The sequence below is a fragment of the Geotrypetes seraphini genome, chromosome 15 (genome assembly GCF_902459505.1).
Source record: "Geotrypetes seraphini chromosome 15, aGeoSer1.1, whole genome shotgun sequence".
In the NCBI taxonomy this organism is placed as follows: Eukaryota; Metazoa; Chordata; class Amphibia; order Gymnophiona; family Dermophiidae; genus Geotrypetes; species Geotrypetes seraphini.
Genome location: NC_047098.1, coordinates 31937602 through 31963057, shown reverse-complemented (window position 1 = coordinate 31963057; position 25456 = coordinate 31937602). Strand labels below are relative to the sequence as shown.

The 25456-nt window shown below is 42.9% G+C and overlaps 1 protein-coding gene across 2 annotated transcripts in view; it reads left to right on the top strand.

Moving 5' to 3' along the window:
• The first annotated feature begins 5932 nt into the window (after window positions 1-5932).
• Window positions 5933-25456, top strand: part of RAB34 (RAB34, member RAS oncogene family) — a 30024-nt gene continuing 10500 nt past the window's right edge. Inside the window, exons 1-4 of one of the 2 annotated variants that reach the window (XM_033922318.1) lie at window positions 5933-6086; window positions 16974-17055; window positions 17889-17980; window positions 24474-24539. In XM_033922318.1, coding sequence (XP_033778209.1) covers window positions 17002-17055; window positions 17889-17980; window positions 24474-24539 — 212 coding nt within the window. In that variant the 5' untranslated portion in view covers window positions 5933-6086; window positions 16974-17001. Of the gene's footprint in view, window positions 6087-16973; window positions 17056-17888; window positions 17981-24470; window positions 24540-25456 lie in introns of both variants that reach the window. The other variant, XM_033922317.1, reaches the window with a different exon arrangement.

Here is a 25456-nt window from a genome sequence, read left to right as displayed (position 1 = left end):
TTAGATTTTTGGAATATCTGCAATGAATATTCATTAGATTTGCATGCAAATCTGACTCATGAATATTCACTATGGATATCCTGAAAACCTGACTATCTGGGGTTCCTCCAGGGCAGGTTTGAGAACCACTGATCTAGACTAGTGGTTCTCAACCAGTGTGTCCCCAAGAGATAGGAGGTGTGTCCCAATAAACTGGTGTAGACAGCAATCTTGAGAGTCAGGTTCTTAAAATCCCCATGACTGGTCCCTATTTCTGCTTCCCCCCTACTGCCAGTAATAACTGCTGCTTCCAGTCCCAACTGAACATGTTGCAGGTCTGCTGTTTGATATAATCTAATCCTTAGGTTTGTATACCGCATCATCTCCACATTCGTAGAGCTCGACGCGGTTTACAGTAAGAGAAATAGGAAGGAACTACAACATAGGGTTAGAGGTAGAAGTGTGAAGAAAATTTAGAGGACTTGGGATGCCAAGATATAAGAGTTTCCTTGATTCCTAAGTTGGAGGGAGACTTACATTTTTTTGAGAAAAGCCAGGTTTTCAGATGTTTGCGGAAAACTTGGAGAGAGCTCAAGTTCCGAAGAGGGGAGGTAAGGTTGTTCCAGAGCTCAGTGATTTTGAAGTGGAGGGAGGTCCCTAGCTTTCCTGTGTGGGAAATGCCTTTTAGCGAGGGGAAGGATAGTTTTAATTTCTGGGAGGATCTGGTGGTATTAGGGTTTGAGGAATTCCAAGAAAGAGGGATAAAGGGAGGGAGAATACCATATAGGATTTTGAAAGTTAAACAGGTGCATTTATAGTGGACCCTGGCGATTATTGGAAGCCAGTGGAGCTTGGCCAGGAGCGGGGAGACATGGTCAAATTTACTTTTAGCGAAGATGAGCTTGTCCGCGGCATTCTGAATCCGTTGGAGTCTGTGGAGGTTTTTCTTAGTTAGGCTTAAGTAGATAGAGTTGCAATAGTCCAATCTGGAGAAGATGATGGATTGGACAAGGAGGGTAAAATGTTTTTGATGGAAGCAGGATCTAACTTTCCTCAGCATGTGAAGGCTGAAAAAGCATTTTTTTTTACCAAGGATTGGAGGTGGTCATTGAAGGACAATGTGGAATCAATGATGATGCCCAAGACCTTGCTCGAGAACTCAAGCTGCAGAGAGGAGCCAGAGGGTAGTGGGATGGAGGTGGGTAGGTGATCTAGTTTTGGACCGAGCCAAAGAAGTCTTGTTTCGGACTCATTCAATTTCATTTGCACAGTGTGGGCCCAGGATTGTAGATTCATTATACAAGAGGATATGTTCTTAGACAGGTCGGTGAGGTTCGAATCGGTCTCGAGGAGGACGAGGATGTCGTCTGCATAAGTGTAAATTGTTTCAAGGGGGGATAGGTGGAGGAGTTTTAGGGCGTTTCTGAGTAGCAAATTTGCAGGTTTTTCTGTTGCTTCACCATGGCAGCGGAGGGATTTTGTGTTGCTATTACTGATGGGACACCAGAATTTGAATACGGTATATCAGTATATTTGTTTTGGTGTATGGTAATTGAGAAATCTGGAATTGTTGCATTGTATACAGCTTTTTGACATGGGAAAGGCAAATTCGTTCTGCACATAATTAAACATTGAAATACTTAGATGTACTTTGTTCAGCTGTGAATTTTAGGGCTCCTTTTATCAAGGTGCGCTAGCGTTTTTTTTGCGCACGCACCGGATTAGTGCGCGCTACCTGAAAAGCTACCGCCTGCTCAAGAGGAGGCGGCAGCGGCCAGCGCATGCGGCATATTAGTGCACGCTATTCTTTGCGTTAAGGCCCTAACGCATCTTTGTAAAAGGAGCCCTTTAGTGTTCAATGTGTCATATATATGAACATTGTCTGGTGTGTCGCAACAGAAAAAAGAGTTGAGAACCACTGACCTAGACCTACAAATCACAGGAATGGCTTTGAAAATTGCCTGCATGGGGGGTTAATTTTATAGTTGTTGCTTAGGTTAAGTGAGTAGGAAGGCACCTATTATGACACTATTTTATAAGGATAAATAGACACTTATGTGTCTTTACAAACTTCTAGCACAGATCCTGAAGAAATATGTTTTATTACAACTTGTTATACCACTTGAGCATACGACAGGTTTAAGTAGTTTACAATAAAAAAAAATTCACTATAAAAGAACTCCAATAATAATAGGAAAGACCTCAAAGACAAATAAACAAACAAACAAACAAAATATCATGTTTGACTTAAAAAAGACATCACCTTTCCTAAAATAAAAAAACAACTCAATTTAAAATTAAATCTAATATTAAATTAAATCTGAATGTACCCTAACCATCATGATCTCTGGAGTCATACTGCAGAGTCAAATCCTCTCAATACATATGAATAATTTCAGATATGGATGCATCATTCCCAAACACTTTACAGAAATAAAAGGTTTTTAACCTTGTCTTAAATGCCTGTATGGTTAATCTAATATCATGTGGTAGATCAGTGTTTATCAACTTGGTCCTGGAGTACCCCCTTGCCAGTCAGGTTTTCAGGCTATCTACAACGAATATACATAAAAGAAATTTGCATATAATGGAGGCAGTTTATGCAAATCAAGTTGATGCATATTCATTATGGATATCCTGAAAACCTTGACTGAAAATTTAAGCGGGGTGGATCGATACCGGCAGTTGTGGGAGGACCCTTGAAACAGCAATGTGCGAAACATGTTGGGTCTAACCCTCCTGAACCGAGTTACTGACCAAACTAAAGAATAATGAAATGCTGAGTTATGAATTGAATTCAAAATTTGCTTGAAAGCTAAGGGCTCCTTTTACTAAGCTGCGATAGTGTTTTTAGCATGCACAGAATTGCCGCGCACGCTAAACCCCGCGCTACGCAGCTAGAACTTATTGTTTAATTCTTTATTGATTTCCAAATTTTGACAGTGCAATACAATTATTATTAAACGCCTAAAAACATACCTGTTCCAGAAATACCTAAACAATTGACCCGCGCTCCCTCTCCTTCCCCCTTCCCTATTCCTCCTGAACTTACAGCACTGTTATAAATATAATCTGTTATCTTCATCTTATCGTAACTTTACGTTGCTATTTATCCCCAACAGGTCCTGTTGGACATTACCTACTAAAATGTACATATTACATTTTCGCCCAGCAAATTGTATTTCTATACTATTGCCTCCTGAGGTCTCTGTATTTCCTCTGAATATCTACTTATTGTATTTCGCTGAATGTCCAGCACTCTTGATTGTAAACCGCCTAGAAGTCGCAAGATTGTGGCGGTATAGAAGAATAAAGTTATTATTATTATTATTAAACATGAGCATTATACATAACGCACTTAAAATACACAAAATTAATACATTACCAATCCTTTTCTCCCTCCCTTCCTCACATAACTAGTACACTGCGTATGCATATATTATTGCAATATTATAGATAAATACCTTTAGCAAACCCAAATACCTTCACCTCCCCCCACTCAACCCCCCTGGATGTGTAAGGAGTCTGTAAAAAGGGAGATACCTGACATTCATTGCAATTCAACCTATACAGTCAATGGGCTCCACACCTTATTGAATATCATACTAGATCCCAAACACTCCGCATTCATTCGCTCATATTTATACGTGGAACAAATATTTGCCCACCAAAATGTGTAATTCAGTCTGTCGTAACTCTTCCAGTTACGTGTAATCATCTGGATGGCTATTCCGGTCATAATCAAGAAGAGCCGGCTTTTATATCTAAAGAAGGCTTAATATGCAATATTGTAGCACAAATTATGGCTTCGTAGGTTAACGGGATTGATGACTCAAGAATAATATTTATTTGTCCCCAAATTGACTTCCAGAAATTAAGTATCATTGGACAATAATAAAACAGATGATCCAAGGTCCCTATATCAATATGGCAATGCCAGCATCTAGTAGACTTAGAACTAACGCCAGCTCAATGCTTAGTAAAAGGAGCCCTAAGTCTTTTAGAAAAACTTTATCTGTTACTAATTTATTTCTCACTAGTCTTTAAGCCCGTTACATTAACGGGTCCTAGAATAGATGTGTCTGTCTGTCTGTGTTTCTTTATCTCTCTCTTTGGCCGCTGTCTGTGTCCTTCTGTCTTCCCCCCCTCCCGAGCAAAGCTGCCTGCCCCCAGCACACACTTCCCCCCCAAGCAGCCCCCTTTCCCTCTCCCTGTCTCTCAATGGCCCTCTTCTGTCTTCCCCCCAAGAGAAAAGCTGTCTGTCGCTAGCACACCTCCCCCCCCAAAGCAGCTCCCTTTCCCTCTCCCTATCTCTCCATGGCCCCTTCTGTCTTCCCCCCCAGAGCAAAGCTGTCTGTCCCCAGCATACCTCCCCCCCAAAACAGCTCCCTTTCCCTCTCCTTGTCTCTCCAAGGCCCCTTTTGTCTTCCCCCAGAGCAAAACTGTCTGTCCCCAGCACACCTCCCCCCTAAAGCAGCCCCCTTTCCTTTTCCCTTTCTCTCTCCCCCTGGCCCCTGGTATTGATCCGCTTCTTACCTTCCCTCCATCCCGGTGTCTTCTGGCCTGCTCCTCTTCAAAACAGCCTGCAATCATGGTGGCCGGCTTTAGCGAACCTCACAGGCCGCTCTCCAACTCGGTAGCACATTCCCTCTGACGCGATCCCGTACGTCAGAGGGAACATACTACCGAGGTTGGAGAGCGGCCTGCGAGGTTCGCTAAAGCCGGCCACCATCGCAGGCTGCTCTTTAGAGGAGGATCAGCATCAGTGGCGGCAGCGGCGAGTGAGGGCAGGAGGTGTGTTCCCTGCTGAGGACGCGGGCAGGGAGAGAGCTTGCCTGGCTTCCATGATGAGTGAGGGCGGGAGGAGGGGAGTGACCAGAATGTTCCCTGCGCCGAGTTGGAACACGGCCATGGATCACACACCACGGCGGCAGGGAACACGAAACCCTAAGTGTGCATGCGCGCTTAGGGTTTTATTATATAGGATTTATCTATGAATTGCGGTAAATATGAAATGATAAAGCACTATACACTTTAATAGAACAATTAAGCTAAATGAAGCATAAAGCACAGAGCACTTTATAAATTAATTGAAGTGAAAAGATTTAAGGCTCCTTTTACGAAGCCACGTTAGCGGTTTAACACACGTAATAGCCCGCGCTAAACTGCCGGCTGCGCTAGCCGCTACCACCTCCTCTTGAGCAGGCGGTAGTTTTTCGGCTAGCGCAGGGGTTAGCGTGTGATAAAAAGTCACATGCGATAAAGCCGCTAATGCGGCTTCATAAAATGAGCCCCTAGATTAAAAGAAGAGAGCCGATGAGGATATTACCACATAAAGCTCTCGCTATGAAAGATATTTGATGCGGTGGAGTGGTGGGGCCGAGGCTCATAATTGTCTTTAAATGAAAAATATTTGGAGGTTGCTTGGAGTGTATAATAATAATTTTAAAAAAAGTGAGGCATAATGGTGGCAATTCTGAAAAGATCTAAAATGTAGATTCTAGGAAGCTGCCTCCTTCCTCTCCTTCACACCTTTCCTCTCTTGGGGCACTCTCCTCTCTCTTAGCTGCTTCCCTACCCCCTTATCTGCCTCTGTCTCCTCCCTGCCTTTTCTCTCCCCTTCCCCTCCATGTCTTGATCTTGGATAAAAGTAGCATAGTTTCCTGTTAGCCCACCTGAATAGACAAAAATAAAGGTTCATAAATAAAAAACACAAGCTGTGAGGTAGAGTATAAATGTATGGAGTTAATACAATGAAAAGGTATGGCATCGTTTTGTTATTGTTATTTATTCACCTTTATTTCTGTTCACCCTTTTCTGTTTTCTTCCCTTGCTGTCTGCCTCCATCTCACTCCCTCGTTTCTCTGTATCTCCTTCCTAATCCTTCTCTCTTTCGCCTTCAATCCCACCTCCCTGTTTCCATTCCTGTCTGACTTTCCTTCCTCCTCCCTCCCCACCCCCTTTCCCTCCCTCTGGATCTATCTCCATCCCCTTCTCTCCGTGTTTCCCTCCCTCGCTCCCTCTGCGCATCCCTCCTCTTCCCTCTCCCTCCCTTCCTCTGCTGGAGGCTGCGGATTTGGACTTTTCGGGACAGCGGTGCAAACAAGGTAAGCGCAGAGCTGGCACCGTGGGCTAATAAACTTCACTGTGCTGCTTCTACGGTAGCACCGGAGCTCTGGCAGCAATGAGCGGGCCCTGGGGACTGAAAGTGGGCTCATGTTACAACCCTCTCGGCTTCTAACCCTTCTGTTCGGTTATGTGCACCGCATCTCCCGCTCCGGCGATCCCTGTGCACTGGGCACGTTCCCTTAATCTACATTCGGATCCTGACAGCGATAGGCTGTACTGTAGCTTGAAAAAATAATAAAGACCAAGTGAAAGAGAAGGGGAGGAGGTGTTGGGGGCAATGGTCAGGGACTAAATATTCTGTGGATTGTGCTGTGGCCAGAAATTCCTTCGGTTTCCTCTCTCTTAAGCAGTAGGGAAACTCCAGCCTTACACAAGAAAGATGAGAAAAAGTTATTGAATTCAGTCTCCTCTGGTTCTTGATTTTGTAATTTATTCCTCAGTCTTTCCTTTTGGTATCTTATTATGTTTACATTTTTGTTATTTTAATACCTCTTAGAGTTTAATATAACCCTTAGTTGAGGCCACATTTCATCCATCAACTGTGTTCATGCTTTATCTGTATCAGCAGAATGCCTAGGTCTGCATCTTCAGCTCTCCATGCTGTATTCATGCTTTACATGCATCTGTGTGAATCCTGCATGCATGGGTCTCTGATGATGTGTTCTTCATCTCTCCATGCTGTATTCATGCTTTACATGCATCTGTGTGAATCCTGTATGCATGAGTCTCTGATGATGTGCTCTTCAGCTCTCCATGCTGTATTCATGCTTTACATGCATCTGTGTGATGCCTGCATGGGTCTCCTATGAAGATCTGCTCTTCAGCTATTAGTGCTGTTTTCATGTTTTCCATATAGCAAGATAACATAGGACTTCAATTAAAATTGTCAAAGTAAGCATCAATATAGATCAGAAGAAAGCAGTTTTAAAAAAGCCTAAACACAGAAAGAGTGATGGATGCCATGGAGGCAAAACATATTGGACTGAAATAAAGAACAGGACAAAGAGGTTTCTCTGTTATAACAATATAAGAATTACCATATTGAATCTGACCAAAGGTCCATCTAGTCCAGTACCCTGCTTCTAACAGTGGTGAAAAACAAGGTCGCAAATACCTGGCAGAATCCCCAAAAGTAACAAGACTCCATTCTACCTTCCCCCAGGGACAAGCAATGTGTCCCCCTTCCTTAATAATAGTTTATGGAATTTGCCTCCAGCAATTTAGCCAAACATTTTTTTAAACCAACCACACTAACTGCATTTATCATATCCTCTGGCAATGAGTTCCAGAGTAAAAATTTTCTTCTGTATGTTTTAAAAGTATTACTGGCATGTTGTCTAGTCTTAGTACTTTCTGAAAGAGTAAAAAAGTGGAGGGCATTTTAGATAGGATGTCTAAGTCTGAGTTTGGACATTTTGGGAAAGATGTCAAAAATCCAGTAGAGCTAATGTCCATTTTCGAAACCACAAGATGTCTTTTTTTTTTTTTAATAACCTGCTAGATGTCTTGGCCCAGCAAGATCTTTTTTTGCCAATTTTCAAAGAATAAGACATCCATATGAAACACATCCAAAACAAGCCATATGCATATAGGAGGGGCCAGCAGAGCAGTGGGGTACCTTAGAGGGCACTGCTGTGAACTTCACCTAAAGGGTGCTAGGTATACATCTCAATGTATGATGAGCCCTTCAAAACTCTTCCCAAACCTACTATACCCACCCCAATAGCCCTTATGGCTGCGGGTGTCACCTGTATGACAGTACAGTAGGATTTTGGTGGGCTTACACTTTCCACCATAAATGTACTGGTTAAAGTGGGATATGTGCCTGGGTCTCCCTTTCTGTGGTTCACTACTCTGCCCACCAGGCTACTCCAGACACTTGCTGCTGTACTAGGATTTCCCATACTTATTTATTTATTTAATTTTCTATACCGTTCTCCCAAGGGAGTTCAGAACGGTTTACATTAATTTATTCAAGTACTCAAGCATTTTTCCCTATCTGTCCCGGCAGGCTCACAATCTATCTAATGTACCTGGGGCAATGGGGGGGGGGGATTAAGTGACTTGCCCAGGGTCACAAGGAGCAGCGTGGGTTTGAACCCCCAACCTCAGAGTGCTGAGGCTGTAGTTTTAACCACTGCGCCACACACTCCCCTCCATACCATGTGATGCTGTTATAGAGACAGGTATGTACTGCTTCATCTAGATTTTTTGAGTGTGGGAGGGGGTCAGTGACCACTGGGGGAGTGTGGAGGAAGATCATGCCTTAATCCAGGGGTGTCAAAGTCCCTCCTCGAGGGCCGCAATCCAGTCGGGTTTTCAGGTATGCATATTCATTGGGGAAATCCTGAAAACCGGACTGGATTGCGGCCCTCGAGGAGGGACTTTGAAACCCCTGCCTTAATCCCTCCAGTGTTCATCTGGTCAGTTTGGGCAACTTTGTGGCCCTTATTTGCTTTTAAAACAGGTCTACCTCCGAATGTCTAAATGGCATCCTTTACATCTTGGTAAAAGTTTGATTATCGCCACAAACCCCCCCCCCCAAAACTGAAAATCTTAAGTTACTCAAAAAAGTTTTGTAATCCATACAGCGTAAAGAGTAAACTAGTACAAAATTAACCTGATGAAGGACCTCATACACCTGGGACACTACTCAAATTTCTTTCATGTCCTTCCTGGGGTGGTGTATTCATCATCGGTCCTATTCATGTGGGGCTGAATTATTAATATGATGTGTGAAAAAATAGAAGAGGCACTTAACTTTAGCCCAACAGTTACTCAACCATTTCACGCCTTGGTTTCATCAGGGGCTGTGCTACTTCATCGATATGTCAAATCCACATCACCTCATTCCAGCTGAATTTCAAGAACATATTAATTCTTCTTGAGACCACACAGGATCGGCTGAAAACGCATTGAATCTGTGCGGTTGGGCTAAAGTTAAGAGCCTCTTCTATTTTTTCACGCAATGCCGCGGCCAAGCTCATCTTCGCTAAAAGTAAATTTGACCATGTCTCCCCGCTCCTGGCCAAGCTCCACTGACTTCCGATAATCGCCAGGGTCCACTATAAATGAGCCTGTTTAACTTTCAAAATCCTATATGGTATCCTCCCTCCCTTTATCCCTCTTTCTTGGAATTCCTCAGACCCTAATACCACCAGATCCTCCCACAAATTAAAACTATCCTTCCCCTCGCTAAAAGGCATTTCCCATATAGGAAAGCTAGGGACCTCCCTCCATTTCAAAATCACTGAGCTCTGGAACAACCTTACCTCCCCTCTTCGGAACTTGAGCTCTCTCCAAGTTTTCCGCAAACATCTGAAAACCTGGCTTTTCTCAAAAATGTAAGTCTCCCTCCAATTTAGGAATCAAGGAAACTCTTATATCTTGGCATCCCAAGTCCTCTAAATTTTCTTCACACTTCTACCTCTAACCCTCTGTTGTAGTTCCTTCCTATTTCTCCTACTGTAAACCGCGTCGAGCTCTACGAACGTGGAGATGATGCGGTATACAAACCTAAGGATTAGATTAGATTAGATTAGATCATATTAATAATTCAGCCCTCCCAAATAATGGATAAACATGAATAGGACCGATGATGAATACACCACCCCAGGAAGGACATGAAAGAAATTTGAGTAGTGTCCCGGGTGTATGAGGTCCTTCACCAGGGTAATTTTGTATCAGTTTACTCTTTACGCGGTTTGATTATCGCCACAAGACATCTAAGTGCTAAGCACATCCTAAGTCCGCTCATAACATACTTCCTACACACCCTCTTAATCTTTGGACGCACTGCAGACAAGAAGTCTAGCAAGACGTCTAGAAAGTCAGTTTTGAAAATGATTACTTGGACGTTTTGTCCAGTAAAGATGTCCAAGTGTCACTTTATGCCCTTTTTTTAGACGCCCTTTTTATTTTTTTAAAACAAGTCCTTTAGCATTTACCTGTTCCATTCTACTCAGGATTTTGTAGATCCTCCTTAGCCATCTCTTCTCTAAGCTGAAGAGCACTAACCCCCTTAGCCTTTCCTGAATTGTTCCGTCCCCTTAATCATTTTGGCAGCCTTCATTTTACCTTTTCTAATTTTTCTATATCTTTTTTGAGATGTGGTGACCAGATTTGGTTGCCCCATGGAGCATTGTGATATACTCTGTTCCTTTCCTAATAATCCCTAACATTTTGTTTGCTTTTTTTTTTTTTTTTTTGGGCTGCTACTGCACATTGAGTAGAAGATTTGAACATATTGTCTGCGATCGCACCTAGATCTTTTTCTTGGGTACTGACTCCTAAGTGGACCCTAGTGTCATGTTTTATTTTCTATTTGTGGAATAGGCACTAGTGACCCCCCACTATGATGATCTTTACTTGGCAGAACACTGAATACAGGTCTGTCATTGTCTTCTGCAGCTGGCAGTGCCTAGTCTTCCCTGGTGGTTCCCCACCTGGGGAATCGCAGCTTATGCTGTGTAGCTTCTGAGATCGGATACACTCAGGCTCCCCCTTGCTAGTGGTGTTGAGGAAAGACTCCTTAGCCTCATTGAGGTGACAGTAAAAGCGAGACAGCTTAGGTTTTGCCATTAAGCCTTTCAGTCTATGTGCTGTCATGTTCTATGAAGATTTAAAACTCAAACTGGAACAAAAAAAAAAAAAAAGGTGATGTCATTTATGTTTAATTTCTTGCTGTTATTGAAAACCTTTCTTTTTTTTTTTGGCTAGAGTATCCATGCTTTCCTTTGTCCCCATGTGAAGATTGAATGGCAATATTGACACTGAGACAAGTGTATTGAGACCCAGTTCACAGATATCGTTTAAGGATATTACGTTGCTTTGGGGGAGGCGTTGGCTCCCACAACCGAGGGCGCTATTTGGTTTTTATAACATAGCCACGCCCAAACCCAGGGGCTTTTATAACCAGAGTGCTTTTGCTGGGGAAGAAAGCTATCCTTACTAACTGGCTTTCGCCTGATCCTCCGACCTATGCACAATGGAGATCCCTGATGATAATTCATGCAACGCTGGAGCGGAGACTGGTGGGAGACTTGGAGCATGGCCCGGGTCGTAGATTTTGTCAGTCTTGGGAATACTTTTGGCAGGACCTTACACCACGTGCTCGCAGTAGACTTTTGAACCTATAAGTTTAACTCAGACTCTCAGCTTTTGGCATGGCTCTGGACTCTCGGGATGGGGAGGGATGGGGGGGGGGTTTATGTTTGTACTGTTAATTATGACTGATGCTATTTCTTGTACTTGAAATAATAAAAATCATTTGAATATAAGGATCCGACAATGAATTTCAAACTCCACCTTCCGGTGTTTACTGGGGTATGAATATCATCACTAATTCACTGTGAAACCTATACTGGATTTTAAAGAATAATGCTGATTAAATTGTATCGAGACTGTTACAAAAAGACCGCACTTAACTTTCACCCGACGGACGGGAGCCCAGCCATGTCGCTAATGCTTGCTTCGTCAGGGGCTGAAAGATTTAAACAGTCTGTTGTATCTTTTTCTTTTATTATCAGCCACAATTGCCCAAACCTAACATTTGAATGCCATACTTTCTCAAGGCTTCCGTCATTGTAGGCTAACCATTCTTCTCCTCTAAGTGTGGTCTTATTGTAACAGTCTCGATAGAATTTAATCAGCATTATTCTTTAAAATCCAGAATAGGTTTCACAGTGAATTAGTGATGATATTCATACCCCAGTAAACACCGGAAGGTGGAGGGTGTTTGAAATTCACTGTTGGATCCTGTGTACTGGGTCTCAAAACACTTGTCTCAGAGTGTCAATACAGAATTTTTGGTTGAGTAAGTAGCGTTCCGACATGATTATACTTGAAGAATGAATGGCATACAACTTAACTCCATCTAGTTATTTCTGTCTGATTTCAATTACTTTAAGGCAAACACAAGCAAAAAAAAAAAAAAAAATCCAACGGGACTGCAGTAATATGTCAAACAGCAAACTAAAAAAAGGAAACTGCAGCAGAAATGTACAAGATGCTGTCTTTAATTCAAAACCTAAACTTAAAACACAATACTTGGAACAATGAACAGTTTGTATCCAAATTATGGTCCAATTGTGTGGAAAACCAGGATCTGACACGGTCCATGTTTCGAAAACACGCTCCTTCCTCAGGGGTCCTAGTGTGAAAATGTAAATGCGTAAGCAGATGTGTATGGATTTGGAAGGTAAATGTGAATGGTGACAGCAATAATGTGTGATTATGGAACGGTGGACTAAAGATGTGAAGTGATTTTGAAGCTGCTTTAAGATAATGTAAAAATTTTTACACTATCTTAAAGCAGCTTTAATATCACTTCACATCTTTGGTCCACTGCCCCATCTAATATAATAAAGCCCTAAGCGCGCATGCGCACTCCCACCTACGTGCTCCCGTTTTCCGTGAGCTGTAGGGACCCACAGGTAGGAGTGCGCATGTGTGCTTAGCTGCGGTAGGGGCCGATTGACAGAGGCAGCAAAAGCGCCGCGACTCCCCCCTCCTGCCCTCACTCACCCACAACCAGAGAAACATCGCTAATGCTGACCGCATTGGGCCGTGAGGAGGTCATTGGGAGTACTGGTGGCGGACATGTGCACAAAATTGGCGCTCGGGGGCAAGTAAAATGGGAAAGGGGCCTTATTTGCAATCTTATACCTGGTGGCCACAAAACAAATTGGAAACCGCTGACCTCCCTGCTCTCCACCTCGCGCAAACCTAAATCCAGGAAATACGACACTACCGGTAGAAGTTTATTTTTAAGATTAAAGGTGCTGCGGCAGCTCCTCTCACGAGCCACACCTGCGTCGGAGAAGGCTTCCGACACAGGCAGTGATCGTGAGAGGAGCCGCCACGGCAACTTTAAACTTAAAAATAAACTTCTACCTGTAGTGCCGTTTTTCCTGCTGTGCCCTGTTGATTTCTCACAGTAAGTGCGATGGTAGGCCAGACCGCGGAAAGCAAAGGGGAGAGGGGTGTTGGTGGACATGGTGCTGCACAGGGACCTGTAGGGGAAGGTAAATACCGCTGCTGCTGCTGCTCAGAGAAGTGGACGGAGAGGGAAATACTGCTACTGTTGCTGCACAGGGAAGTGAGGTCGGGGGAAGGAAATGCTGCACAGGGAAATGAAGGGGGGGGAATGTTACATATGGAGCAGGGAGAGAGACAGATAGAAATAAAGACAAACAGACAGCGGGAAGGAGGGAGACAGAAAGAAAGGAAGAAAGACACAGGGGCAGGAAGAGGGACAGAGAAAGGGGGTCAGGGAGAGAGAAATGCAGCAGGAGATAGAGAGACAGAAAGAAAGACAGACAGACATCTATTCTAGCACTCGTTAATGTAACGGGCTTAAAGACTAGTTGACTAATATTTATTCATCTAATTTTCACATTATCTAATTTAGCTTCAATATCACTTTAGTCCACTGTTCCATAATCACACATTATTGCTATCACCATTCACATTTACCTTACAAATGCATACACATCTGCTTACGCATTTACATTTTCACACTAGAACCCCTGAGGAAGGAGTGTGTTTTCGAAACACGGACCATGTCGGGTCCCGGTTCCAAGTATTGTGTTTTAAGTTTTGTTTTTGGATTAAAGACTTGTATATTTCCGTTGCAGTTTTCTTCAATTGCTGTAATACACTGAAGGATAAAGCCTAACTAGCGATGATTCCCAGCACAGTTTTTGAATTCCAGAGAGAATACAAAGAAAACTGCTTTTACCATTCCAGATCTGAAGACTTCATGGCCCTGTTTGCTGACATCCAGACTGTCTTGTTATAGTGAACCCGGAGCACTAGTTCAGTAATTATGAATTGTGGGCTGGGTTGAACTTTGTGGTGATTGAGGAATAATTCTTCCTGACCAGGGTCATTTTGGTAAACAGCATTATATTTGTTCTAGTCTTGCCATAAGCTTTCCTGAAGCAATATCCATGTTTTTTTGTATTTAAAGTTATTATTTGATTTGTTAATGGGAAAGTCAGATTTAGACACAAGGCTGTATCAAGAGATGTGCAAGATAGGCAGGGGGGCATCAAAATTGTTCCCCATCTATTGTCTCCTCTTCTTGGCTGTGGCATAATGAGTGGGACGGGACACGAGGGAGCTTGTCGTACAGGGTGTGATTCTGTATTGGTAGGGTATTGTTCAAACAATATTTTGCTATCAACTAATAAATTTCATGGGTTGAAGGGAGATGATATCAGGGTGCATGGAATGTATCCACTTGCCACTTGCATTAAACCACTTGCATTAAATAATTTACATAAATAGTTAATAATATAATTAGTGGTATTATTACAGAACCAGGTTGCTCTGCCATGGAAGTTTCTAGGTGGGAGTGTAAATTATGGAATACTATAATTTATGCCCCTGATCTAAGGGCTCCTTTTACTAAGGTGCACTAATGGATTTAGTGTGCAGTTAAATGCTAAGAAGCCCATAGAGATAAAATGGGCTTTGTAGCATTTTGTGTATGCTAATCAGCGTGTTCTAAATCCATTAGTGCACTTTAACGAAAGGAGCCCTAAGTGTGAGCATTTACTCCAACTCTATAGCTAGACAGGTTGTTCCTCCTCTCCAAGGTAGGAAGAACGAGAGGGCACTCTCTAAAGTTAAAAGAGGATCGATTCCATACAAACGTAAGGAAGTTCTTCTTCACCCAGAGAGTGGTAGAAAACTGGAACGCTCTTCCGGAAGCTGTTATAGGGGAAAGCACCCTCCAGGGATTCAAGACAAAGTTAGACAAGTTCCTGCTGAACCGGAACGTACGCAGGTAGGACTAGTCTCAGGGCGCTGGTCTTTGACCAGAGGGCCGCCGCGTGAGCGGACTGCTGGGCACGATGGACCATTGGCCTGACCCAGCAGCGGCAATTCTTATGTTGTTCTTATATGCCTAAAATATACTCACATATTTGCCTTGCTCCTCTAGTATTTTCTAATTTTCTTGATAGACTTACCCTTTATACATATATACCACACTGGGACTTATAATCCAAGAGAAAAGTGGGCTTACTCTCTGTTTCCTCCTGCTAAACTTTATTTTTTGCTATTGCTGCTTATATAATAAATCCTACCAGTTTGGTATTTATATTTGTAATACCAGATTGATATATAAATTGGATAACTCTAGGAAGTGGTAAACTAGAAATCTTTCACATTGAATGGCCCCTGATGCAGACAACTCACTGAAACGTGGGCCACGTTGGTATTCAATAACATTTGTTTCCCTTCTTGTGGCTGACTATGCTTTCTTTTATCAAATGCGGTCACCACAAACTTAATTTTTACCCATGTGCAGCACTTTAAAATTGTTGTTCCCACTAGATCTGCCAGCAGATATCAGAGTATTTGCCAACATCCTACATATTTTACAAAAGGCTCTGCATTTGGCAGAGCCTTTTGTAAAATACAGGGGGAACTGCGCATAACCTAACTAGGATGTCTCAATTGCCATCTCAATGACTTATCTAAAGTGAACTTTTCTATACTGAATTCTGTTGTTATATAAACCATTGAACATTCAAGGTAATGCCAAATACTGACATACAGTGAATGAGTTACAAAATTAAAATAAGTAAAGCAGGTCTCTTTTTTTTTTTTTTTTAACAGCATAAAGATAAAATTAAGATCACACAACACTGTGACATATCTGATGTCATAAAACATGTGACGAGGAACAAGTAATTGGTAGTAAACAATAAAGGCAAAATTGTTCAGAATTGTGCATTAGGGGTACAGAAATCCAAGGAATCAGTAAATGATGGGGTTGTGGTACTGATGAGCACCATGTAGGAAAGAGGTCTGGTGATCTGAAGGTAGGAAACAGGTGGGAGCCAATGTGAGAGGAATTCTAGGGCTCACACGCAAAAGGACAACCAGCAAGAAAGACGGTGGTGCTAATGCTCTGTTCAAATCAGTGGTGAGACATCACATGGTGTATTGTATTGTGTTCAGTGCTGGAGGCTGTACCGCCAAAAGGAGATAGGCTGGTGCAAGGCCTACATCAAAAGCGCTATGAGATGATGCCTAAAGATCTAGATGTGTTTACTGTAGAAAGGGGAGAGAGAAAGACAGAAACATAGCACACGTCTCAAAGGTATACCTAATGCAGAAGAAATCAGTATTCTGTAGCGGAAAAGAAGCTTCGGAACAAAAAGCCACAGTAGAAGGATTCATGGGGGGAGGGGGAGGCATGGAACAACTTCCCAGGGAATGAACCAGATTTAGGCATAGGTGAGTGCCTAGGGTACCACATTTTGAAAGCACCAAATACCCACATGAAAGAGGTGCCTGCCTCCAACCATGTGCTTCAAAGGGGAGCCGCTGTGACATTTTAACCTCTGCTCTTTCCGACCCTTCCTATGGAGGCCAAAATATTAAATCTGGCCCTAACCAGAAGAGTGGTGACAAAAACACTAATAAAAGTCAGGGGTAAGCTGTGAGGATCTGTAGTTGTGAGACCCTGAGCTCAGTGTGACATTGCAATTAGAAGGAAGTGGATGTGCCAGAGGATGTAGTAAAAGCAGTGAATGTTGCTGGTTTTAAGAAAGGTTTGGACAAGTTCCTGAGGGACATGGGGGAACCACTGCTTACTCTGGATCAGTGGCATGGAATGCTGCTACTATTTGGGGTTTTGTCAGGTACTTGTGATTTGGCTTGGCCTCCGTGAAGACGGGATACTAGGCTAGACGGACCATTGGTCTGACCCAGTAAGGCTATTCTTATGTTCTTGTGGACAGACTAGCTGGGTCCTTCAGTTCTTATCTGCTCTCATACTCTACACTTGTACATGTGACCCTATATGTTGCATATACAATCTTGCCATATTCTCATTTTCTTCACAGACTCTCTGCTAACGCCTATCTGTGGAAGATGAGCGTGCTGCCCCCAGTCCGGAGGGATAGGATTGTGGGAGAGCTGCCTCAGGTAACTAAAATGCTTTTTGTCCACAGGGCGCTCCGTAGTTACAGAATAGAACTGTGGGAAATGTCACCCTTTCTCACTTTATCTCTTCCAACCTTTCTGCATAGTAGCCATAACATTTCTACCAGTTGTGTGCAATTGCTCAACGCTTGTCTGCACCATCTGCCCCTACACCCATGGATTGATGAGTCATTTGGAGAGAGGCAGAGGAAAAGGCCAGGCTAAACAAGCAGGAAAGGTTAAAAAGATAAGACCTGGAAAGTGATTTTTATTAATTCAGAATGCATTATAAACATACGTAAACATTGGCATATGGAATGCGTGCATACAGCTCAGAAACGGCCTATTCTTTATTGGCTTCCTCTCTTTCTCTCCTCCTGCTTGTTTTCTGGCTCTTTCTGTCTCCTTCCAGGGCTTCTTTACACTAGCACTTCCTATAGCTTTGAGGCCTTTCTTACTCATGCACGTAATGCAATACCAGCAGCTCCCTGTGTGGTCTCAGCTCTCTGTCTGCAGCCTGGGCTTGTTCAAGTCTCAGCAAAGGCAACCACTTTAATACTGTGAGCCTCACTCCACCGAAAGGCCATCACATTGACTGCACATAAACAAGAGTACACAGGACACCCTGCCGCACGAACATGTACAGGGGATACCATGTCAGCACGGACAGAATAGAACATCAACACACAGGTTACTGTGTGAACACCAATGGAGACACAAAACACCACTTCTTGCCACAACTCTATGGGACTCTTTCCTCGCTTTGCTATTGTGTGGTTGTGTGTTGGTCCTAGGAGTGGCAGAGTCCTCACCATGCTAGTTTCCTTGCCTTTCAGTGTTTTAAGAAAGAGGCATCTCTGCACTTAAGAACTTCTTTCCACCCCAAGGTCGTCAGTGCATGCCAAGAACAGCGAACTGGAACAGTTGGGTGAGTAACATATTCAAGCTGAAACTCTATTGCAGTCTGGGGACCTGTTTTTTAACAGCATCTGAAATAACTGATGTCCTAGAAGCAGTTCTAAAGGATGTCCATGCCCAGTACTTGAGGGTTGCAAAGAGATTGGGTTTTCAGGATATATCTAATGAAATATGCATATACTACCTCAACTGCATGCAGATATCTCTCTTATATATTAATTAAGGATATCCTGAAAACCAGACCTGTTTGTGACCCTCAAGGACTGGACTCGGACACCACTGGATCAGAGTTTTCTGAAATCTAGAAATCAGTTCTGGGGTACAAATATCTATGGATTGAGGGGCATGTCTTAGGGAGAGGAGGAGAGAGTGGATGGGCCATTTGGCCTCTATCTACTGTCATGAGTCTATGTTTTAAGTATGAAGTATGTATGTTCACTGCACTGGATGGTTTTGACTAATGTTAGAAACATAGAAACATGATGGCAGATAAAGGCCAAATGGACCCATAAAGTCTGCCCATCTGCAACATCCACTAGCTCCTCCTCTCCCTATTGGTAAGGCTCTTTACACCTGCATTGTGATGTCATAAAACTTTATGGTTATAGAAACATTGCAACCTGATGGCAGATAAAGGCCAAATGGCCCATCCAGTCTGCCCTTCCACAGCATCCACTGTCTCCTCCTCTCCCTATTGGCTAAGGCTCTTTATACCTGCATTGTGAGGTCATAGAGCTTTAAAGTTATAGAAACATAGTCCCAAAAAACTCAAGTATGGATGTCAATATGCACTCATAGAAAAAAACATCCAGAAGTAAACCCAGCACTGCATATAATGTCCCAGAGTGTCAACTACAATATACCAAAAAAATTGGAGAAAAGACCTCAGTGTCTAATAGGGATAAAATCCAAGTTGCATACCCACATAGACATACCTACTTCAGTATACTTTTTTTTGAAGCAGGGAGACACATCCTCAGTCTTAAAACTCCAATATTTGGTAAAAATACTCAAAATACAAATTTTACATGCAAATAAATAGCAGTTGCATAAATATGGACACAAAAATGATGTCACACTTATTTGAAAACAGTCTTCATAGTACTGGGCTGTAGAAGCAGGAAAACCCATAAAGTGGAGAAAAAGCTACGTGCAATGCAGCTACTCAGTCATCACCGCTTGCACCATTCTTCACCACGATTTCCACCAATTGCATGTAAAATTGGCATTTTGAGTATTTTTACCAAATATTAGGGTTTACTTCTGGATGTTTTTTCTATGAGTGCATATAGAAACATAGTAACATGAAGGCAAATAAAGGCCAAATGGCACATCCAGTCTGCCCATCTGCAGTAATCATTATCTCTTCCTCTCTCTCTAAGAGATACCACATGCAGATAATAAAGGTTTAAAAATAAATAGAATACAATACATAATACATAATCTGAGAACTTCAGGTGCTTTTAGATATATGTAAGGAATCACTGAAAGCAAAGGTTTTTTTTGTCCATTCTACCCACGCCCATGTCCCAAATGAAACACTCTGACTGCTTTGTGTTTCTCTGCAGACATGTGCCAGAGCTCTACAGTTTCTGTGTCTTTAAGGACTCTGTGGACTGGAGCCTGGCTCTGCTGAAGTCATGGAGCAGGAATGTGTGTGCCGAGGGGAGGGGCAGCAGCTCTGCTGCTCTGGGGCTCCTGGATTCCTCTCTTAAGGAAATTGAATCCTTGCTTTACCCTCACAGAGATGCCAAGGGTAGATCACCCCAGAGACTGAGATTTTTCAGGTGTTGTGTCTGGGGTCAAAAATCTAGAATGAAAGAAACAACACAAAGTGATATTTCGCTTTCTTTGGTGCCTCAAAGGATATAGACAGAATGGAGGCAATACGAGAGCAAAATACAACTAAGGAGAACTGCATAAAACACAAAATATAAATAAAACATAGTTATATCATTACAAGAATAATTTTCAAAAGGATTCTCTGGGTGAATAATTTCCCTTGGCTTACTGTCTTCAATATGTGCAGAGGTACTTTTGCACCAGTAAACTTTGCGGGCCAAATGCTAAAAGGGAAATTATTTATAACATACTGTCTCCACTGGTGAATAACATAAGAAACAAACACATCAAGAGAAAGAAAACATAAAAATGGAAGGAAAGACAGGTACCCACAGAGATGCAGCTATGCATGGGTAATTGTAATAACGGTGAAACTAAAGTAGATAGAATAGAATTGCTAATCAATGCAAACGGATGTGTTTGTTTTTGAGTGCAAATTAACTCAAAACATGGCTCGACAGTCGACAAGCAAATACGCATTTCATCATCCACCATCTGCAGTGGTTCTCTTTTTTTTTCGATTTAATTTTTGCTAGAACTGAAAATCCAAGTTCACAAAGATAAGAAGATCCAAACGGTAACAAAGCCTTGATTGCTTTGTTGCTCAAGTTAGGATAACTACTGCATAAAAAATAAAAATAAAATTCCTTGCTGTTAGTTTTCAAGGATCAATCATGTCAAAGAACAATGCTTATTTGGACGGTTGTACCCATACATACACACACAGACGCTCATAACATTGACAGACTCTTGCGTACATAATGCACATGTCATCTATTCTAGTGTATACTTATGAAGGGAATTTTTCAAAATAATATTCTGGAATCTCTTTGGGGCACACCACTGTGCCGGGGCACAAAGTTTGAGCGACACTAGTTTAGCATATCCCCTTCCCCTCCTCTCACTGTATCCAGTATCTCTTCCTTTTCCCTGCTGCAACCACCACCCTATCCCTTCTGGAGATGAAGAGCAAAGTGAATTCAGGTTTGGCATGGGGCCTAGAAGACCAGGCCCATACTCGGGCGCTGTCATGTCCTGCTTCCTCCAATGCAGGACTTCCTCAAGGGGAGGAGGGAAGTTGGGATGGGATGCGACAGTGCCTGAGCACAGGCCTGTTCTTCTAGGCCAGGACTTCCCAAACTGTGGTCATGTACACTGCATTTGGGGGTCATGGCTCGCCTCGGAAATACTTAGGCGAGTCAATGATGTGCCTTAGTGGGGTCAGGAAATAGCTGTGGCTGTGTCCACCAGGTAAATACTCTTCTAGGTCCTGCACTGGCACTGAATTCACTTTTCTCTTCACTTCCAGAAAGTGTATGGGGTGTCAGCAGCAGCGGTGACAAGAGGAAGAGATGGGGAGATATACCACTCCTGTCTCTTTGCTAATGCCTTAGGCAGACACAAAGTCTGACTCTGCACGCCTGACTTCAAGGCTCTGCACGCACACACACACACACATTATTATTGCAGTGATACATAAGAATAGCCTTACTGGGTCAGACCAATGGTCCATCAAATCCAGTAGCCCGTTCTCACAGTGGCCAATACAGGTCCCTAGTACCTGGCCAAAACCCAAGGAGTAGCAACATTCCATCCTACCGATCCAGGGCAAGCAGTGGCTTCCCTCATGTCTTTCTCAATAACAGACTAATAATAATAATAACAGTTTATATACCGCAGGACCATGAAGTTCTATGCGGTTTACAATGATTAGAAATGTTACAAATTGAGTGAATAAACAAAGTACAGATTTAGCGACAGGTGGTTCGTGCGCTTGGTTGTTAAGGACTAAGATTGAATAGGTTGGTTTCCTAAGTATTTCAGGAATAGATGTGTTTTCAGGCGTTTCCTGAATTCTCCATAGGTAGTAGGCACAAGCAATTGTTCAAGGTCTTTACCCCATAATGCTGCTTGATGTGCGAGAAGATGTTGATGATGACTTTTAAATTTACAACCTCTGACCGGTGGAGAAACGAAGGTCAGGTGTGAGCTTCGCTTGTGTCTGTTGGACTATGGACTTTTCCTCCAGGAAATTGTCCAAATCTTTCTTAAAACCAGCTACGCTATCTGCTTTTACTACAACTTCTGGCAATGAGTTCCAGAGCTTAACTATTCTCTGAGTGAAAATTTTTTTTCCCTCCTATTGGTTTAAAAAGTACTCCCCTGTAACTTCATCGAGTGTCCCCTAGTCTTTGTAATTTTTGACGTAATTTATGTTGTCTTCCCAAATGTGGTAACCCTATGCTGTCCCATCCTCGAACTATGTGTGATAGAGGGCTCAGCTCATCTTATAGTGCAGTCCCATCCTCAGATTGTGTGAGTGAGGGTTTATTATTCCGACACTGCTGTCCTATTTTGACACGGAAGACTCAACACCCTTACACTAGTGCCCCACTCTCAGATTATGAGGGATTGAGAAATCATCTGCTTGACTCACCCTCAGATTGTGTGTGACCAAGGGTGCATCTGCTTGACACTGCTTACTCACCTCATACTGTCTGCAGAGCAGACCAATGTTAATTATAACAATTGGTAGTCAAAGAAGGAGACAATTGCTTCCGCTGCACAGCTAATCACTAATCCACAAAAAGAGCAGAGTGCCGTGTCTAGGGTGCCTGCATCAGGAGTCCACCACTTGTAGCTAACATACACAAGTCCCACGTCAAATCCAAGAAAAAACTCTTGTGATGAATATAATAGAAAAGCATGTCAGATTTTTATATTTTTACACTACAAGTGGTGGACTCCTAGCCGAAACACACCCCGTGTCAGGTCCATGTTCCACATTATATTTGTTGTATGACTTATGTTTTATAGTGTCCATCGGACTTCCATGATTGTTGCTAATAAAGTGGTTTCGAAGACCAGACGCACTCTGCTCTCTTTGTGGACTAATTATAACAATTGTCCTATTAGTGAGTTAATCTGCTAGTTTTGTGGTTTTTCTCAAATTTAAAAAAAACTCAGTTGAAAGTGAATCTCTGGTTAGTAGATTTGACATTTCTGCGGATATGTTGTTAGTTGTAGAATATTAACTTCTGAAAGGTTGGTATGAATTCTAGATGCTACTCAACTATTAGAGAGTAGAGAGGCAGGATGCACCCCAGTGGCAAAGCTACAGGTGGGCCTGGACCACCCAGCAGTGGTGCATCTGCAGCTGGTGGGGATTCTCAAGCCCCACCAGCTGAAGATTTCCTTGAAGGTGCAGTGAACTCCCTTCAGCACAGCTCAGCAGTTGGCCATAGTGGAAGAAGAACAGTGGACTGAGAGCCAGGGGAACTGGGTTCTATTCACACTGCGGCTCCTTATGACCCTGGACAAGTCACTCAACCCTCCACTGCCCCAGGTACAAAAAACAAATTAGATTATGAGCCCAATAGGAACAGAGAAAGTACCTGTATATAATATATATACTGCTTTGGCTGTCCACAGAAGGGCATTATATCAAATGGGGATGGGATATGATATACACATCCCGTCCATATTTGCGGGAGATAGGGACAAAGCCAACCCGCGAATACCAAAAAATCGTGAATAACTTTAGGGCCAACTGTGACCCACCCTCCGCTTTCTTCCTGCCTCCTGGACCTCTCCACTGTACTTACTTTTTAAAGCCTGGTGGTCTAGCAGTGAAGCAGAGCAGGAGTGATCTTCTTACACTCCTGCCCCATGCAGAGCCGGGAACAAAAATGGTTGCCACGAGTTCCTGCGAGACCATAGGAACTCACGGCAGCCATTTTTGTTCCCAGTTCTGGATAGGGCAGGAGCGTAGGAAAATCGCTCCTGCTCTGCTTCACTGCTAGACCACCAGGTTTTTTAAAAGTAAGTGGAGAGGTCCGGGAGATGGGGCTGGGTCATCCTGACGAAAACTGTGAATAACCGAAGTAGCGAGTTCTGAACCCGCGGATATGGAGGGGGATGTTACTGCGTTTCTGTAGTACAATCATACATATTATGTACAAGTACTTATTTTGTACTTGGGGCAATGGAGAAATAAGGATTTTAGGCTGCTGCACTAACTATTAAGCTACTCATCCACTCTGTAACTCAGCTCAGGTATTTCATATTTTAATTTTTGGGGGGAAGTCTGCATTTTGGTGGTAGGTCCACCCCAAAATTGAAGTCTGGTTATGCCACTGATGCACACGTGAAACCTGAAACATCTCAAACTACACATGGAAGTCAAGTTCTCTGAACAGCAGAGAGGGCAGAATCCAGCCAGGCCTAGGCTGCCAGGGGATAGTTGAAAATAGGGTTACCAGATATCCATGAAAACCCAGACATGTCCTTTTCACAGAGGACTATCCAGATGCCCGGATAGACTTTCCAAAACCCGGCAGTATGTCCGTTGGAAAGTCCCGGCAAGCTCTGGCCACATCTGGAGGGCCTCTGAGCATGTTTGGATGATGTCACACACATTCACACATGCTTGAGGCCCTCCAGTCAAGGCCTGGAGGTTGGGGAAGAAGAGACAAGGCTTTCTGGGGGCGGGCTGGGGAGCAGAATGGGGTGGGCCTGGCAGTGGAACTGGGCAGGGCTAGAGGCAGAATGGGGCAAGAATGGGGTGGAACAGGCGGGGCCAAGCATCCAATTTTTTTCTTCTCAAAATATGGTAACCCTAGTTACAAAGTAATGCCAAATTCTGTCTGTTTCCCTAGCAGATTCAAAATCTCCAAAATAATAGTGGTGGGAGACCTGTCCGTTGGGAAGACCTGCTTAATTAACCGGTAAGGAAGTAGTTGTTGGTCTGTTGCTACCAATTCAGTGATCACAAGAACTAAAAAGAGAAAGACATACCGGGAGGCCTCTTGAAACACTTTAAACAGACATTGCTCTTTTTTTTTCCTTTTAAATTCTACTTAGCTTATGCCAAGTTCTACTCTTTTGGTACTGTCCACATGTATTTCTGTTTTCAGATTATTATACTTTGTATTGTATGCTATTAGGAAGGGAAAGGGGAGAGATTCTATAATGCGTAGCAATTTCATGTGCATGTTTTCTATTTGATTAATTAAATTCAATAAAAATGTTCACTAAATTCTATTGGGCTGCAGAAAGGTTGCCACCTACTGGTAGTACAGCATCAGGCACATCAAAACAAAGGCCCTCTCTTTTACATTACATTACTGATTTCTATTCCGCCTCAACCTTGCAGTTCTGGGCGGATTACAAAAGAGACAACTGGACATTTCCAGGATAATTACAGAGAGAATTCTGGTCATTTCCAAGAGAAGTTACAAGAATAATGGAGCTGTATATTTCAAGAGCTACAAGATGCTGTACAAATAGGAAATAGTGCAGGTCCAGTATATATACCGTTAGGGAAGCAGTTGACATGTTTGAGGCTAAAGAGAAGGGAACTGGTGAAGGGGGGAGTTGCGTTGGGGTTAAGCCATGTGTATAGATTTTTTGAATAGGTGGGTTTTCATTTCTTTGTGAAAATATTTGTAGTCGTTTGTTGTTATCAGCAGGTTGGAGATAGTGTGGTCCAGTTTCGCTGCATGTGTCGCTAGCAGACTTTTCAAGCTGTGTTAGGGTTTTTTTTTTTATTGCCAGCCGCTAAGGTAAAAGCTCCAACGCTTATAGGAATTCTTTGAGCACCGGAGCTTTTATCGTAGTGGCTGGCGATAAAAACCCTAACACA